Raw genomic sequence first — 19,120 nt, forward strand, 5'->3', positions numbered from 1 at the left:
CTGAGGACAGGGTGAATAGCGTGTGCTTAAAAGGTACATATCCAAATGTCTAGGCGATGCAGAAGGGAGAAAGAGTAGGGGACCTGAGGCTTTAGCCGGGGAAGGCCCCTTGAAGGAAATGTGATTTGAGTAAAGCTTTGAAGGTGGGGAGAGTGGTGGGTGGACTGCTGGTTATGAAGACAGAGGGAGTTCTAGGCCAGAGAGAGGATGTGGGCAAGGGTTGGTAGCAAGATAGATGAGATCGAGATACAGAGAGTAGAGTGGTGTTTGTCACCCGTCACACAGGGATGGGTTTGAGGATCGGCACAGTGAGAGACCGGAGTCAGGCTGAGCCATGCAAGAGTTGTACCTCATGGCGAATTGAGCTTCCCTTTTGGGAGGAATATACTTATGTGGGCCAGCCCGGTCCCCAACTTTTAGCAGCTGGTGGGATCGGGAAGGAGACACCAGTTGTCGCCGGGGGCTGCCTTTCAAATCACCTGGCAACTGAGCTCCCTCCCCAAAGGTTTACTCACTTCTCCTTGCTCCAGCGAAGAGGTCCCCAATTCTGAGTAGAAGCAACCTGCCATGTAGGTGTGGCAGATTTCCAACCTACTCCCAAGAGTTGGCAGGGAATGTCTGTTATATCGTTATATTGTACTCTCCCAAGCTCTTAGTACAGTGCTCTGTACACAATAAGCACTCAATAAATACGATTAACTGACTAGAGGCCACTCCCCAGATATACACTGTTATTTCCTGATCCTCTCCCCTTCCTTTAGCCATATTTGCAGGGCGGGGCGGGGGAGGATGAGAATTTATGCATTCCAGACTAATTGTTCAGCTTTATTGCTCACCCAGCCCACTGGGGTCTGTAGCACCAGGAGGTAACGGGGTGTGTTTGTTTAGCCAACTGCTTCCTGTCACTCCCAACCAGCCCTGGCTTTAGTGAGCTAAACCTGTTAGCCTAGCCAAGGCCTGACCGGTCATAGTGTTAGAGGAGCGGGCTCATAGAAGCAAATAAGTGAGGTAAGACAGCGGGGGACAAGGTGATCGAATGCTTTAAAACCGACGGTCAGGAGTCTCTGTTTGATGCCAAGGTAGATGGGCAGCTGTTGGAAGTTCATGAGGATGGGGAAGATATGAACAAAATGTTTCTTAGAAAAATGATTCGGACAGCAAAGCGAAGTAAGGACCGGCGTGGGGAGAGACGGGAAGCAAGGAGGTCGGCGAGGCGTCATGCAGTAGTCAAGGCGGAATAAGATCGGCATAATCACAGTTTGAATAGAGAGGAAAGGGCAGATGTTAGTGACGTGAAGGTAGAACTGACAGGATTTGATGACACTGAATATGTGGGTCGAACGAGAAGGCCGAGGATAATGTCAAGATTATGGGCTTGTGAGACAAAGGGTAATGGTGATGAGATAGGTGGAGGGCAGGTTTTGAGTGGAAAGATGAGGAGTTCTGTTTTGGGCGTCCTAAATTCGAGGTGTCAGCGAGACATCCAATTAGGGATATTCTGAAGGCAGAAGGAAATGTGAGATTGCAGAAAAGGAGAGAGGTCAGTGCTGGAGAGGTGGATTTGGGAATCATCAGAACAACGATGGTAGTTGAAGCCACGGGAGCAAATGAGTTCTCTAAAGCAATGGGTATAGAAGGAGAATAGAACGGGACCCAGAACTGAACCTTGAGAGACTCCCACACTTGGCGGGTAGGAGGCAGAGGAGAAGCCTGTGAAAGAGACTGAGCTGATATGCCTCAGGTTGGGGAGTTAATCAGGAGAAACCATGGTCAATGCCGTGCTACCTCCTCCTCCATTACCCCTCCCTCTTCCTCTTTCTCTCCGATCTCCCTTCCTCCTGTCTCTCCTCACTCCAGTCTATTCTTCATTCCGCTGCCCAGATCATCTTCCTGCAGAAACGCTCTGGGCATGTCACTCCCCTCCTTAAAATCCTCCAGTGGTTGCCTATCGACCTCCGCACGAAACGAAACTTCTCACTCTGGGCTTCAAGGCCGTCCATCACCTTGCCCCCTCCTACCTCTCCTCCCTTCTCTCTTTCCACCGCCCAGCCCGCACGCTCCGCTCTCTGCCGCCCACCTCCTCACCGTCCCCCGTTGGTGCCTATCCCGCCGTCGACCTCTGGCCCACGTCCTACCGCTGTCTTGGAATGCCCTCCCTCCTCACCTCCGCCAAACTAACTCTCTTCTCCTCTTCAAAGCCCTACTGAGAGCTCACCTCCTCCAAGAGGCCTTCCCACACTGAGCTTCCCCTTTTCCCTCTGCTCCTTCTGCTCCCTCTCTGCTCTCCCTTCACCTCCCCTCAGCTAAGTCCCCTTTCCCCTCTTTCCCTCTGCTCCTCCCCCTCTCCCTTCCCCTCTCCTTAGCACTGTGCTCATTTGTATATATTTTTATTACCTTATTTATTTTGTTAATGAGGTGTACATCCCCTTGATTCTATTTATCGTGATTAGGTTGTCTTGTTTTTGTCTGTCTGTCTCCCCAATTAGACTGTAAGCCCGTCATTGGTCAGGGATTGCCTCTATCTGTTGCCGAATTGTCCATCCCAAGCGCTTAGTACAGCGCTCTGCACATAGTAAGCGCTCAATAAATACTATTGAATGAAAGAGACTGAGAACGAGCAGACAGAGAGATGGGAAGAGAACCAGGAGAGGACAGTGTTAACGAAGCCTGGGTCGGATAATATTTCCAGAAGGGGGTGGTCTACAGTGTCGAAGGCGGCTGAGAGGATGAGGAAGGTTAGGATGGAGTAGAGGCCATTGACAAGAAAGAGATCATCGGTGACCTCCGAGAGGGCAGTTTCCAGGGAGTGAAGGGTTGCGGAAGCCAGAGCGAAAGTGCAACGGAAGCCCCTGCCCACGATGAGCTTACATTCTAATGAGGGAGAAAGACATAAATATACTTACAAATTAGAGTAATCAAAAGAAGCCATTGTGTAATTGTTTATACATGTGTGTACAAGGAGAATGAAGTTGGGACTAAGTCAAAATAAAAATGCTAGAGACGGCTGCTGAGCCGATATGCCTCAGGTGGTTGGGAGTTAATCGGGAGAAACTGTGGCCAGTGGAGTGCTACCTCCTCCTCCATTACCCCTCCCCCTTCCTCTTGCTTCTGCTGCCTCTATTTTGGCTGAGAGGAAAGAGCGTGGACGTGGGAGTCAGGGGACCTGGGTTCTAATCTCCATCTACCACTAGCCTGCTGTGGCATAGGAAACCTAACCTTTTCTATGCCTGTTTCCTCATCTGTAAAATGGGGATTCAATACCTGATCTCCCTCTTTCTTAGACTCTGAGTCCCATGTGGGATAAGTACCGTTTCTGACCTGATAATCTTGTATCTATTATTATTATTATTACAGTATTTGTTAAGCACTTACTCTGTGTCAAGCACTGTACTAAGCGCTGGAGTGAATACAAGCAAATCAGGTCGGACCCGGTCCCTGTCCCACAGTCTCATTCCCCATTTTGCAGATGAGGTAACTGAGGCCCAGAGAAGTGAAGTGACTTGCTCAAGGACACACAGCAGATAAGTGGTAGCGCTTAGTAGAGTCCTCGGCATATAGTAAGCACTTAACCAGTACTGCTAACATCGTCCGCCCAACTGTATATATTTTCACTACCCTATTTATTTTGCTAATGAGATGTACATCACCTTGATTCTATTTATTTGCTATTGTTTTAATGAGAGGCTCATCCCCTTGATTCTATTTATTGCTATTGTTTTTGTCTGTCTCCCCCGATTAGACTGTAAACCCATCAAAGGGCAGGGACTGTCTCTATCTGTTACCGATTTGTCCATTCCAAGCGCTTGGTACAGTGCTGTGCACATAAGCGCTCAATAAATACTATTGAATGAATTATTATTATTATTTTGACATTTCTGTTACAGCAGCAGGCAGCTTCCTAGCTGCAGTGGAAATAGCCAAGAAAGAAGAAATGGTGCTAACAGAGTATGTGGTAGGGCAGCAGTAAGAGGGAGTCAACTGACCTGTTCTGACCATGTTTTATGCTTTCCTGCAAGGCAGCCTGCCTGCTGAAGGCGACCCTGTTGTTTCCACCTCTGTCTGGTTGGCGCAGGCAGCATTCAAACATTCCAGACAGCCCTTTGTGGCTCCCTACAGACACAGTACCGGGAAGATGACGTCTGGTTTTCAGCTGGTCCAGTTTCCAACCGGATAAATACCATTACCACCAGGAATGGCTTAGCCTCCACTGAGACTTTTGGGGGTTCCATCAGAATTTCGCGGGGGGAGAGTCACTGATAAAGAGTTTGCGACTCACCTATGTCAGGACTTCTTGTCATAATATTGTTGGTATTTGTTAAGCGCTTACTATGTGCAGAGCACTGTTTTAAGCGCTGGGCTAGATACAGGGTAATCGGGTTGTCCCATGTGAGGCTCACAGTTTATCCCCATTTTACAGATGAGGTAACTGAGGCACAGAGAAGTTAAGTGACTTGCCCAAAGTCGCACTTACCTCACCTGTAAAATGGGGTTTAAGACCATGAGCCCGATGTGGGACAGGGACTGTGTCCAACCTGATAAGCTTTTATCTACCCCAGCCCTTAACAAATGCCATTAAAAATCCAAAAAAAGTAATAAAATGCAAACCAACCCGGTTCCTGGCAACTACTAATAAAGTATGTGACAAGAAGTATGCCAACGAGTCTAGAGTGGATGAACACTGTGGCTTCCGTTTGTCCAGAGAAGGAGGCCTTCCCTCCAGAAGCCGGCACTTGCGGAGAAGAACCCGTGGCGGCTTTGGAGGCTCACCAAAACGTTGGAGAATTTGGGTTGGGCCCTAGATGATTCTTTTGATGTGGGGACCTTTGCTGGCCGGAGTGATCTGGGCTCCCCTCAAGGGCTCCGTGAGTTTGGGGCAAGTTGGGTTGCCTCTGAGCTGGCCACTCTCATCACCCCCTGAATCCTGGAGAGGCCCAGATCTGTTGCAGTTCCCCATCCTCACTGGGGACAAGTGTTTGTCTGGAATGGGTCCTCTCAGAGAATAATAATAATAATGTTGGCATTTGTTAAGCGCTTACTATGTGCAGAGCTCTGTTCTAAGCGCTGGGGTAGATAGAGGGTCATCAGGTCATCCCACGTGAGGTTCACAGTTAATCCCCGTTTTACAGGTGAGGTAACTGAGGCCCAGAGAAGTGAAGTGACTTGTCCACAGTCACACAGTTGACAAGTGGCAGAGCCGGGAGTCGAACCCATGACCTCTGACTCCGAAGCCCGGGCTCTTTCCACTGAGCCACGGAATCAGTTGTTAGTGCCCTCAGAAGCACTCAGAGCTTTGACCCAAATCCCTAAAGTAGGTCTTGAGTTCCCCAAAGCAGGTGGCTACGGGACACTCACTCTGACTACCTGGGCAGTCAGTTGCTACAGTAACCGATCTGAGTTTCCTTTCAACGCCTTAGCCCATTAAACGAAGGCCTCACAAGAGAAGCTATTATCAACCAATGAGCACTTAATAATAATAATAATAATAATGTTGGTATTTGTTAAGCACTTACTACGTGCAAAGCACTCTTCTAAGCACTGGGGTAGATAGAGGGGATGAGGTTGTCCCACGTGAGGCTCACAGTCTTCATCCCCATTTTACAGATGAGGGAACTGAGGCCCAGAGAAGTTTAGTGACTTGCCCACAGTCACACAGCTGACAAGGAGCAGAGTCGGGATTCGAACCCATGACCTCCGACTCTCAAGCCCGGGCTCTTTCCACTGAGCCACGCTGCTTCTCTTTGCAGAGCACTGTACTAAGCTCTTGGGAGAGTACAGCACGACGGAGTCGGTACACATGTTCCCTGCCCACCGAGAGCCATTATCCTCTCCATCATCAACGAAAAAAGCAGTTGTCAGTATCTTTCTACATATACAATATTGGGCTTTGCACTGCACAAAACAAGATAAACAGATCACAGTTGCTATGTTCTACTATAAAGTGTGTTTTCACTACGTTTTTTAGCTAGAGTTAGGGAAGTTCGTTCTGAATACACAAGCCTGTTTTGGATATGGAGCAACCTGGTGTCAGAAGAGTCGACTGTGTAGGCACCAGTACCCCTTGGGGGGGGTTGCAAAACTACGACCCCTGATTTATAGGAGAACGTGGGACACGTGACATGGTCATTTATATTTGAAGATGAAGACACTGACAGTGAATTTAACTCGTGGATGCGTGACTGAAAAGACAGATGCACGACTGCGGGTCCCTACCCCCCGGTGCACACCCCAAAACTATCCCTTGTTGTGCTGTCATATTTGCTATTAGCAGCGTCTGGCACTATTTTTGGAGCGTCCCTTAATCTCACAGTTCTCTCGAAACTTCTGCTCAGTGGAACCACTCCTTGGTTGCAGCACACCAGGCTCAACTGTCTCCTGCAGTTGTCTTGAGGTATGACTGGCAGGGTGCACTGTCTGCGGCTACGCTGCGCTCAACGGTTAGAATTTCTTCTGTACCTCTTACTTTGTTCGCTATTTTAATCCGTAGTACAACAGCTGTTCGGGTATTCTGTTATCATTCATTCCGGCCTGTTATTTATGACCATAGTGGAGAATTCTGCTTATTGCCACTAGATAAAAATCCAAGGCACTAAAACCACATTGTTTTATACTGTTTACTTTCCTAAGCAATTAATACAATGCTTGTCACACAGTAAGTGTTCAGTAAATACCACTAATTGATTGACTATTATAAGGAACAATCTCTACTGTCTATATACTTTCTAGACTAAACTAGTCGTGGGCAAGGAACGTGTCTCCCAACTCCGTTGTACTTATTACGGTGTTCTGCGCAAAGTAAGCGCTCAGAAAATACCTTAGATTGTTTATGCCCCACCTACTGAAGCTGTGTTGAGGTGAGCATAGCTTTGAAAGAGGCACTTTTTTAGAAGAGTAGTGTTTGTGTGTGTGTGTGTTTGTCAGAGAAAGCGTGGAGGTGTGTGTGTCTCTTCGGTGTATCCCTGTCTTTCTGTGTGTCTCTGTTCCTCTGTCTCTCCATATTCTGTCTCCATCCTCACGTCTCTCTTCTGACTTTCACTCTCCGTTTCCGGCCTTTTACTCGCTACCTGATTTTGGACCACTAATACTGTATCTGCAAACTATAAGAAAAGTATTAGTAGGCGGGGTTAAAGTGAAAGCCGGATAAATCAATCTGAGAGATTGTCAGTTTTAGAAATATAGATGTGTAAGCAAGCAGTCGAGAAACATTTGGCGTTCCGGAAACTGAGCGTCAATCGATCAGTGGTATTTACTGAACGCTTACCGTGTGCAGAGCACTGTACTAAATGCCTGGAAAAGTACAGTACAACAGAGTTCACAGACAGGTTCCCTCACTGTAACGAGTTTACAGTATAGAGGAGTCAGATGCTAATATAAAAAATTTATATATGTATATAATTTATAGATGTGGACATAAGTGTTGCGGGGGTAAGGGTGGGGTAAATAACAAATGCCCAAAGGTCACAGATCCAAGTGCATAGACGACGCAGAAGGGAGTGGGAGCCGGGGAAACGAAGGCTTAATGGGGAAGCCTCTTGGAATGCGAATGGAACCTGTAAAGGGGAATGAAAACAGGCAGCATTGAGAGACGGAAGGAAATGCCGCCGCAAAACCCCACAGGACACCTGGCACTAGACCAAGGGGTCAGGATTGTCTTCAGGCTACTTTGTGAGATCTGCAGCTGGAAAGGGAAATGCGGCTAGGCGGCATGAATACTTTATGAACACGAAAAGAACTCGCAGAACGTTAGTCTGCCGCCGACGCCCCGAATCCAGACCGTTCTCCGAGAGAGGTGGAGAGAATGAGTAACAAAACTCGTCCTGGAGGAAAGGGGTTTCTCCGGCAGGAAACTTGGCCGTCCTCCTGTAGAAGGCTTGGAGCAGAGCTTCCCTACCCAGCTCTCGTTCCGAATGACAGTCCCGCAATACGAATCTCGCTTTTGTCAAGACGTCCGAGGCCTCCGTGAATTTTCTGAGTACCTCCCACAGAGCCCTCTATCAGTGGTGCACGCAGGCCTGCCAGGACAACAGACCAAGCTTTACTGCAGATGATGGGATCGTTCTGGTAAACGCATTGCAGTATTCTTCTGGGAACCGCTCTGTCAAAGGTTAAGCTAATATATTTGCTCCGGGTAATGCGGACGGTAACGGAAGAGGATGCCAGCAAGATGCGCCGCAGAGAAATAAAGATTTATGTGTCTTGGAACAACCTGTTTCTTCCAACGTGGACAGTGTGAAAATGCGAAATAATGGAACTCAAACTCGGGCATGGGTGATTCTGTAGGATTTGAACTCGGGATGCGTGGGGGAAGAAAGCGGAGGAAAAGTCTTCCTTCTGGCCTGGAACGCCCTCCCTCCTCATGTGCTGTGTGACTGCGGGCAAGTCACTTAGCTTCTCTGTGCCTCAGTTACCTCATCTGTAAAATGGGGATGAAGACCGTGAGCCTCATGTGGGACAACCCGATGACCCTGTATCTCTCCAGCGCTTAGAACAGTGCTCTGCACATAGTGAGCGCTTAACAAATACCAACGTTATTATTATTATATCTGACAGACAATGACTCCCCCCCCCCCACACTTTCAAAGGCTTATGGTAGGCCCATCTCCTCCAAGAGTCCCTGCCTGATTCAGCCCTCCTTTCCTCTTCTCCCACACCCCTTCCGCCTCCCCCTGACTTGCTCCTTTTATTCACACCCCCTCCCAGCCCCACAGCATTGGTGTCCATAGCTCTAATGTAATAATAATGCTGGTATTTGTTAAGCGCTTACTATGTGCAGAGCACTGTTCTAAGCCCTGGGGGTAGATACAGGGTCATCAGGTTGTCCCACGTGAGGCTCACAATCTTCATCCCCATTTTCCAGATGAGGTAACTGAGGCACAGAGATGCTAAGTGACTTACCCACAGTCACATAGCTGACATGGGGCAGAGCCGGGATTCGAACCCATGACCTCTGACTCCCAAGCCCGCGCTCTTTCCACTGAGCCACGCCGCTTAGTCGGATTGGCCGTCTCCCCCTCTAGACTGCAAGCCTACTGGGGCCGGGGAATGTGTCCGTTTATTGAAGCGTACTTTCCCAAGGGCTTAGTACAGTGCTCTGCACATAGTAAGTGCTCAATCACTGCGATGGAAGGAATTCATTCAACAGTATTTATTGAGCGCTTACTATGCAGAGCGCTGTACTAAGCGCTTGGAATGTACAAAGAGAAGCAGCGTGGCTCAGTGGAAAGAGCACGGGCTTTGGAGTCAGGGGTCATGAGTTCGAATCCCAGCTCTGCCACTTGTCAGCTGTGTGACTGTGGGCGAGTCACTTCACTTCTCTGGACCTCAGTTACCTCATCTGTAAAATGGGGATGAAGACTGTGAGCCCCACGTGGGACAACCTGATTCCCCTGTGTCTACCCCAGCGCTTAGAACAGTGCTCTGCACATAGTAAGCGCTTAACAGATACCAACATTATTATTACAAATGGGCAACAGATAGAGGCGGTCCCTGCCCTTTGATGGGTTTACAGTCTAATCGGAGAAAGGAGAAGTCCTGGGTGTGTTGGGAGGCAAAAGCAGGGAGCGGGGGGGAGGTTAGACTGTAAACCCATCTAAGGGCAGGGACTGTCTCTGTTACCGATCTGTCCATCCCGAGCGCTTAGTCCAGTGCTCTGCACATAGCGCTCAATAAATACTATTGAATGAATGAATGAGGTCTGGGGTAACAGGGGTGCTGAGGGAGGGGTGGGGGGTGAGTTGGGAGGCCTCGGAGCAGGGTCTGGGGTAACAGGGGTGGTCAGGGAGGGGTGGGGGGTGAGTGTGGAGGCCTCGGAGCAGGGTCTGGGGTAACAGGGGTGGTCAGGGAGGGGTGGGGGGGTGAGTGTGGAGGCCTCGGAGCAGGGTCTGGGGTAACAGGGGTGGTCAGGGAGGGGTGGGGGGTGAGTGTGGAGGCCTCGGAGCAGGGTCTGGGGTAACAGGGGTGGTCAGGGAGGGGTGGGGGGGTGAGTGTGGAGGCCTCGGAGCAGGGTCTGGGGTAACAGGGGTGCTGAGGGAGGGGTGGGGGGGAGTTTGGAGGCCTCGGGGCAGGGTCTGGGGTAACAGGGGTGCTGAGGGTGGGGTGGGGGGTGAGTGTGGTGGCCTCGCAGCAGGGTCTGGGGTAACGGATGCTCAGAGAGGGGTGGGGGGGAGTTGGGAGGCCTCGGGGCAGGGTCTGGGCTAACAGGGGTGCTGAGGGAGGGGTGGGGGGCGAGTTGGGAGGCCTCGGAGCAGGGCCGGGCCGGAGTTTGCTCAATCTTTCCTGGCGGGCTGGCCATTGCACGGGCGTGCCTCTGAGTCAGGGGGCTGGGGGAAGGGCGGGGAGGGGGCGGGACGGGGAGGGGCTTGGGCTTCGGGGGCTGCGGTGGCCAACTACAAAAGCCCCACCCAGGCGGCCGCCCGCCCTCACCCAGCCCCGGACCCTGGTCTTGCTCTGCGCCCCTGCCCAGGTGAGCGGCTGCCCGGGCCGGTCCCGGGACCGGTCCGGGAGCATCGTGCCTTGGGCCCCGGGGGGCTGGTGGGGGGGGAGGGGGATGTGGTCCGGGACCTCCGGGATCCCCCCCCCCTTGTCCGAACCAGGACCGGTCCTGGGAGCGGGGGAGGGGCGATCGGGGCCCGGAGACCCCCCCCCCAAATCTGCCCCCAGGGGCTGGGGGGGGGCGGGCCCCGCCTGGAAAAGGCTCCCAGGAAGCTTTAAGCGATGAAAACCGTCCTGTTTCGTAATCCCCCCCCCTTGTCTGGGGGCGGAGACGACTGATCATCATCATCATCATAATAACGATGGTATTTGTTAAGCGCTTACTATGTGCCAAGCGCTGTTCTAAGCGCTGGGGGAGATGCCGGGTCATCAGGTGGTCCCACTTGGGGCTCACGGGCCTCATCCCTGTCCGCTTGTTTGGTTTCGTTGTGTCTCTCCCCCTTTTAGATCGGGAGCCCGTTGTGGGGCAGGGATTGCCGAATTGGACATTCCAAGCGCTTAGTACAGTGCTCTGCACACAGTCAGCGCTCAGTAAAGACGCCTGAAGGAAGGAATGAATCCCCATTTTACAGATGAGGGAACCGAGGCCCGGAGAAGCGAAGTGACCTGCCCAAAGTCACGCAGCTGATCAGTGGAGGAGGCGGGATTAGAACCCACGACCCCTGACTCCCAAACCCGGGCTCTTGCCACCAGGCCACGAAGCAAACTGGGTGGGGGGGGGGGGGCTCCAAACCCACCCCATATCGACAACGGTTGAGCTAAATTACAACTTTCCCTGGAGTTTTCCCGGGAAAACTACAGCTTCTAGGGCAGGCCGCTTTCTCACCCTGGAAGATTTTCTGCTTACGGCATTTCTGGGGACTTCAGTGGAGCTGGACACTTTTCTCTTTTTTTTTTTCCCCAATTGCAGGATCTTTGGGGAAGGGCTGGGGCCTTAGAGTCAAGGGCACAGTGCTTTGCGCACAGTCAACGCTCGAGAAGTACGACCCTAGGTAGTGCCACGATGTGAAGCGGATCTCGAACCGCCTTGGGGGGATGGCGTCTCATTTAGGGATCCCAAAATCAGGCAGGCCCTAGGAAAGAGAAGTGTAAGGAGTTTGCCTAGTAAAAGCTGCAGGACTTGTAGAGTTGGAGAAAAGGGAGCGTCTTTGGGTGGGGCGGGGGGGATGGACTGAATCCCTAAGATTCCTCTTTGGTTTCTCTGAGTTGCGAAGGGACTGACTGATTTTATTCCTGTAGCTGTGGACAGTAGCTTCCTGTCTATCAGAGGAAAGGAAAGCAGAAAGTGGGGAAACGGGAATTACCGTCTTTAGTTCCCATGGATTTGAGAGCTTGGGCGTATTTCCTTTGGGGTATCTAATTGTGCGTGCTGCCGGTTCTTGTATTTAAAAAAAAAATCCTCAGCAAAATTGAAAGTGACAACTCTGAATAAGTGATCCCATAGGAGAGCAGAAAAAACTCATTCATGCTTGGGAGGTCGAGGACGGGGTGGCACTTATCAGAAAACCTCAATTGATAATTGTCGTTTTTCTTGCTACACCAAGGAAATCGCCTTGAAGATCTATAGCGTAAACCTTGATCATTGGGGTGATTTGGCAGTCTTCATTTTCAGTCCAGTCGCCCCACCGCCTGCTCGTTCCAGGTAAAAGTGAGCACGCCCCGTACCGCCTTGTGATATTTTATGATTTAATAAAATGTCGTGTTCCGTTTTTTCACGGTGGACATCTACTTCCCTTATATCCCTGTGTTTGAGCACCACACCCTGTACCACAAGGCCAGTCCAGATGGAATCCTGATTATTTCATTCCTTTCCCTTTTGCCCCTCCGAGGGGTGTCGATCCACAGCAGGGATCAGAGAACCTGGCAGCAGTCCACTCCAGAGCTGCACAAGTCACCCACCCGTGAATGGTTTCGGCAGGGAATGCCTGCCACGCACCCCGGCTCCTTTTTTATCCCTCCCTCTCGCCTTCCTTCCCACCCTCCCTGCCACACCCAGTCTGCGCTTTCTCCTTTACGAGGAAATGGGTCCCAAGGCCATTTCTAAATGCTTGTCCACATCAGAGCTGCAACATTGCAGCCTTTGGGAGGATTAACCTAATGCAGTTACCGACCCTGATAGATAAGCGTCCCCCTCTTTAATTAGAGAGAGGCCGGAAGCCCCAAGGAAGCGCTCAGTAAATACGATTGAATGAATGAATGGGGGGAAAAAATCCTACATTTCTTCAGCAAGTTCCCCATTCCCATCCCGTGCCCCATGGTTAGTCCTTGATTCAGAGAGTTGGTGAACAGAGCCGTGAGATTAGACTGTAAACTCGTTGTGGGCGGGGAGAGTGTGTGTTTAGTGTTCCACCTTACTCTCCCAAGCGCTTAGTACAGTGCTCTGCACACAATAAACACTCCATAAATACGATTGAATAATAATTGTGCTGTTGTTTAAGCACTGTTTCGTGGTAGTGGTTAAGCGTTTACAATGTGCCAGGCCCTGTACTAAGTGCTAGGGTAGGTGATGATGATGATAGTATCTGGTGCCAGGCACTGTACTAAGCGTTGGGGTGGATACAGGCAAATCGTGTTGGATATAGTCCCTGTCCCATATGGGGCTTAGAGTTTCAATCCCCGTTTTACAGATGAGGTAACTGAGGCCCAGAGAAGTGAAGTGATTTGCCCAAGGTCACAGAGCAGACAAGTGGCAGATTGGAACCCAGCTCCAAGCACTGTACTGAATGCGGGGTAAATGCAAGATAGGCAGATCCCACATGGGGCTCACGGGCTAAGTAAGAAGGAGAACAGTAACTGAATTCCCATTTTGCAGGAGAGGGAACTGAAGCACAGAGAAGTTAAGTGACTTGCACAAGGTCAAACAGCAACAAATGGCAGAGCCAGGATTAGTACCCAGGTCCTCTGGGTTCCCTTTATCCTACTCTGTTGGTCTCGGCTGTTATGAATTCCTTTCGCTCCTTAGCCCCTGAACTCCTGAATTTTTCAACCAAGTAGGACTAGGGTGGCTACATTCCTTTCTGTTAGTTCTCGTCCCACCCATCTCTCCAAACCAGGTAAAGTATGGTCCCTGAGATTCCGACGCACCTCATAAGCAGTGAATGAAAGAAGTTGCAACTTGTCTGAAACTTGCAAACAAAGATTCAAAAGCTTGATAATGAAAGAACAAGCCCAAACACGGTAGATTTGTTTTTCAACTAGCTAAACCTCATCAGTGCCACTCAGACTTTGAGAAATGAATCTTCTTGGCCTGCTGATGGTGAATATCCAAAACACAAATGAAGTGATAAAGAGACAAATCTCTATTTCCCCCTAAACTGGGATAACCAAAATCGGCTTTAGGAAAAAAAAAAAAAAACCCAAGCCATTTTTAGGTTAAAAAACTCATGTTGCATCAGTGGTCTCTAATTGACTTTTGGTTGCTATGGCGTTTGTTTTGTGGTAACACCATCAACACTCCACAGCGTTTTGTTTTTTTTTTATAAAGGAGGTGGAGTATTAGCAGCACCATTGGCCAGAAATCAAGGCTTTTATTCAAACAGGCCTTTTTCAATGTGCTTTTTATTTGCTCTAGAATTCAATCTTTCAGTTCATTCTTGGTATTTCTTGAGACTTTTTTTGGTGCAGAGTAGGGTTTTTTTTAATTTATGCCTTCAGAGTATTAAGTTTAGATGTGGTTTTTTTTTTTTAAACTTCGAGCAGTCCCTTTCATTTTTGATAATCAACTGGAATTTAAAAAAAAGTTTTATGTGAATACTTTTAGGAATCAGAACAATACCCAGTTAAAAAAAAAATCCTGCCGCTATCTTTTAGGGAATCATGATCGCACATTTAGAGAGATCCTTTCCTCCGAAGATTGCACAAAAGGAATTTTTGTTTTTGCTAGTTAGCTGACAAATAGGAGAATTGGCCCGAATATTTTAAAGTCCGGAGGAAATCCTGGCCCTCTGCTTTGCTTTAGCACTGGAGGTGGGTGAGCCTGTTTTCCAGATTTCCAGATTTGAATTATTTTCAGTCAGTGTGATGTGGGCGTGGTCGTTCACGGAAGAGCCCAGCTCATTTTCCTAGCTGCCTTTGACAATGCCTCTTTTGGACTCTGACATTTTATCCTTTTTGGCCTTTGTCCATCCAGCCCTTCTCAGAGATAAATGGTCTCTCTGCTGCAGGGTGCTTATCAGCAGTAGAGTCGATGATGTGGTTTTGAAAGCATGTTGAGGCTCGCTGAATTAGGGTGAGGTTGAGATAGTTGATATATAAAGATGGGCGTCAGTTTCCATTTTTTAAAGCCCAGGCTGCCAATAGAGAGTTGTCAATGATTTGTCCTCTCCTCTTATTATTAATGCTCATTTGAATCTCAGAAACGCCAACAGAGATAACAAGCAGAGATGGCTATCGGATGTCTTCAGCAGAATTTTTAAAAACAAAGTCCTTCCCTAAAGAAGGACCCAAAAAAACCCCCCTCGATTTGTGTAATAAAATTCAGTCTCCAGGCTCGCAGGGTTTCGATTGTTTGTCATGAGTCATTTTATTCAATTGAGTCAGGTCCTTAACTTGGCTTAGCTCTATCATGTTAATTCCAGCTCTTAATGTGGTTTTCTTTCTCTGGTATTTAAGTGTTTACTTAAGCACTGTACAAACACTGGGGAGATAAAAGCTGATCAGGTTGGAGCAGTCTATGTGCCATATGGGGCTCAGAGTCTTAATCTCCATTTTCCAGATGAGGTGACTGAGGCACAGAGAAGTGAAGTGATTTGCCCAGGGTCACACAGGAGACAGATGATGGAGTCAGGACTAGAACTCAGGTCTTCTGACTCCCGGCCCCAAGCTCTTTCCACCGTGCCAAGCTGCTTCCCATTTTGAATGTCAGTGACCAGCAGCACATCGTCCCTCCATCAAATGTTGATTTGTATCTATCTACCCCAGCGCTTAGGACAGTACCTGGAACATAGTAAGCGTTTAACAAATACCGTTTAAAAAAAAGTGCTCTATTAACCAATGTGAACACAAGTAATAAAGCTGATAAGCTTTCCTCTAGCAAATAACTAAATACATCCTAATATTATCATCATCATTATTATTATTTCATTTGTTAAGCCATAACTATGTGTCAAGCACTGTTCTAAGCACGAGAGTAGATCCAAGTTAATCAGTTTGGACACACTCCCTGTCCCTCTTGGGGCTCACAGTCTAAGTGGAGGAAGTAGGATTTAATCACCGTACTACAGTTTAGGAAGCTAAAGTACAGAGAAGTTAAGTGACTTGCCCAAGGTCACACAGCAACCAAGTGGAAGTGTAAAATTAGAACCCAGGTCCTCTGCCTGGCCCATACTCTTTAATAATAATAATGTTGGTATATGTTAAGCTCTTACTATGTGCAGAGCACTGTTCTAAGCACTGGGGTAGATACAGGGTAATCAGGTTGTCCCATGTGAGGCTCACAGTTAACCCCCATTTTCCAGATGAGGGAACTGAGGCACAGAGAAGTGAGTGACTTGCCCACAGTCACCCAGCTGACAAGTGGCAGAGCCGGGATTCGAACCCATGAACTCTGACTCCCAAGCCCGGACTCTTTCCACTGAGCCACACGCTTTCCACTAAGACATACTGCTTTGACTTTATCCAATCCTCAGCTCTTACAGAATGAGAAGGGGAAGATGATTTTATTTCCAAGCTGAAGTAATGCCTTGAAACCGTCAATTTCTAAAATGAATTATTATATAAGAAAAACTTGTAACTTGTATTTGATTCTCCCCCCCTCCCCCAACTGGTCAAATCTAGATAAGCTATCCGCTCAATAATTCTTGCCTCTCTTTAGTTATATTAATGACTAGTTCACCCCCAAAGCGGATTTTTGACTCATCTGCTTTCCCCACTTTATTTTCACTGTTACTTTTGGAGCTTTCAGTGTGAGTGCATGTTCTGTCCCAAAGGAGAGTTAAATTTTATAAATGGAGCAGGAGTGGGTGGGTGGGAACTGAAAGGGGGGGAAGGATTACTACCAGGTGGGGATGGGGAAGGGGGCCATGGGCAGGAATGTGGATATGGGCTGGGGATTGGTGGGAAGATTAGCGTACTTTATGACTCTGCTTGTAGGAACCAGCTGAAGGGGGGTGGGGAGAGGGGGAAGGGTGTGGTGCCTGTGTGTTAGAGCAGTAAGATTTTTTTAAAAAATCATGGGTGGGGCAAGAAAGCAATTAAGTTTGAATTTGTAATTTGTCCAAAATCAGCAGTTTTCTGGGGAATGAACAACTATATTATTTCTAGCATAGTTGAATTCCAGATTATTTCTAACCTTATTTTCTTCCCCTACGTTTGAGACACTTGTAAACTCTATGTGGGCAGTGAAAATAAATAAAATTGTGGTATTTGTTAAGCGCTTACTATGGGCAAAGCACTGTTCTAAGCGCTGGGGGATATAAGTTGATCAGGTTGTCCCATGTGGGGCTCACAGTCTTACTCCCCATTTGGCAGATGAGGTCACTGAGGCATAGAGAAGTGAAGTGACTTGCCCGAGGTCGCACAGCTGACTAGCAGCGGAGCGGGGATTCGAACCTGTGACCTCTGACTCCCAAGCCCGCGCTCTTTCCACTGAGCCACGCTGCTTCTCTACCATACCAACCCCGTTGAAATATGCTCTCCCAAAGTACTCAGTACAGTGCCCTGCACACGATAGGTGTGTGCCTGACAGAGTGAGCACTTAGCAAATAGCAGTGCCAGTTTCTTAAGTCTTTTGTAGTGCGTTAATTGCACGTAGAAAGAGCAAAGAAGTAATGACAGGCAAGAATCACTATTTTTAGGAAATAAAAGATTTGATTCTAGTCAAGGAGAACGAGTTTCAGCAAGTAAGCTTTTGGGCTCCCTACACCAATGGGAGACCAAGGAGAGAGGAAAGGGAAAATCTTATTCTAGTCATTACTAGAGAAGAGGAAGGAAGAGTTAGGAAAGAGAAGAAGAGCATCAGAGAGAGAGACACACAGCGACAGAGAGACTGGGGCTTTGGATGCCAGTTCAGTTTTTTTTTTTTACGGTATTTTTTAAGCGCTCACAGTGTGCCAGGCACTGTACTAAGTGCTGGGGTAGGTACAAATTAATCGGGTTGAATGCAGTCCATGTCCCATGTGGTGCTCACAGTCTTGATCCCCATTTTCCTGATGAGTTAACTGAGGCATAGAGAAATGAAGTGATTTGTCCAGGGTCAAACAACAGATAAGTGAGCCAGGTTTAGAACCCAGGTCCTTCTGACTTGCAGGCTTGTGCTTTATCCGCTAGGCCACGCTGTTCATTCTTCTAACGTGAACTTAATCGATCGTATTTACTGAGTGATTGCTGGATGCAAAGCACTGTGACTTTTTCTTTTTTGGTTTTACTTAAATGTTTACTTTGTGTCAAACACTCTTCTAAGCACTTGGGTAGGTACAAGTTAATTAGGTTGGACACAGTCCCTGTCTCGCAAGGAGCTCGCCCTCTAAATAGGAGGGCAAACTGGAGAACTGAGGCACAGAGAAGTTAAGTGACTTGCCCAGAGTCACACAGCAAGCAGTTGCCGGAGGTGGGATTAGAACCCAGGTCCTCTGACTCCCACACCCGTGCTCTTTCCACTAGGCCGTGCTTTTCTCCAGTTTCCCCAACTTTAAAACGGGATAATATTGGCTTACAAAAGTGTGTCAATGGGCTTCAGTAGAAACTCAAAGGAAACATCCTTTTTGTCTCTGGGTTGCTTCATTTAAAAGTATCCTCATAAATCTTATTTGTTTCTTTTCCAGATTCCTTCAAAATGTCTACTGTTCACGAAATTCTGTGTAAGCTTAACTTGGAGGGTGATGTAAGTATCTAACTTCAACCGCGAGAGGCATTTTTCAAACTAGATTTTTCTTGACTGCCTGTGCTGCTCACCATACCTTTTACCTTCCTCTTCCGACGCCTGGTTTCATGAAATAAGAAAATCTGCACAGGTTTAAAGGATAAGCCAGCGATACAATTCCTTAGTTCCTCTTCTAAACAATCGGTGGCATTTGAAATAATTCCGGTGACCTGTTTTTTGGGTGTCACTATAATATTTGGAAGGGAGCAACGATGCCAATGTGGATGCTAGTCTAACACGGCTGCTACCTATATCAATCAAACTGATTTATTGATCACTTACTGAGTGCAGGGCACTGGACTAAGCACTTGGGAGAGTCCAACACAACAGTATAACAGGCACATTCCCTGCCCACAACGAGCTCACAGTCTCTGTCGTCTCCCTCTCTATGAGTCCTGCCGTCCTGCGACGGGCAGTTGCCGAGCAGGTTTCTTCTCGCTTTGAAGCAGGAGGGCACCTAGTGATCTGCGCTGCAAACTACTCTGCTCCTCCGAAGCTCCTCTTTCCGGTGCATTGGAGAATGACTGGAAGAGAATCAATCAGTCATATTCATTGAGCCTCTCCCGTGTGCAGAGCACTGTACTAACCATTTGGGAAAGTAGAGTGGGTAGATGCAATCCCTGCCCAGCAGCAGCTTACAGGGAGAGCAACCATGGTAAGGTAACAAAACTACCAGTTCGGTGGCTTTTCTACCTTGCCCCAAGAAGGGAAGATTTCTCCTTTGCAACTTACCCCAACTCCACGCACATCTCTCCTAATCAAAGATGCCATCGA

At 48.4% G+C, this 19,120-nt stretch overlaps 1 protein-coding gene across 2 annotated transcripts in view; it reads left to right on the plus strand.

The window, feature by feature from the left end:
* Positions 1–10,380: 10,380 nt before the first annotated feature.
* Positions 10,381–19,120, plus strand: part of ANXA2 (annexin A2) — a 47,504-nt gene continuing 38,764 nt past the window's right edge. The window contains exons 1-3 of one of the 2 annotated variants that reach the window (XM_029066193.2): positions 10,442–10,459; positions 12,033–12,130; positions 18,249–18,307. In XM_029066193.2, coding sequence (XP_028922026.1) covers positions 18,260–18,307 — 48 coding nt within the window. In that variant the 5' untranslated portion in view covers positions 10,442–10,459; positions 12,033–12,130; positions 18,249–18,259. Of the gene's footprint in view, positions 10,460–12,032; positions 12,131–18,248; positions 18,308–19,120 lie in introns of both variants that reach the window. The other variant, XM_029066192.1, reaches the window with a different exon arrangement.

Source organism: Ornithorhynchus anatinus, chromosome 5 (assembly GCF_004115215.2).
Source record: "Ornithorhynchus anatinus isolate Pmale09 chromosome 5, mOrnAna1.pri.v4, whole genome shotgun sequence".
In the NCBI taxonomy this organism is placed as follows: Eukaryota; Metazoa; Chordata; class Mammalia; order Monotremata; family Ornithorhynchidae; genus Ornithorhynchus; species Ornithorhynchus anatinus.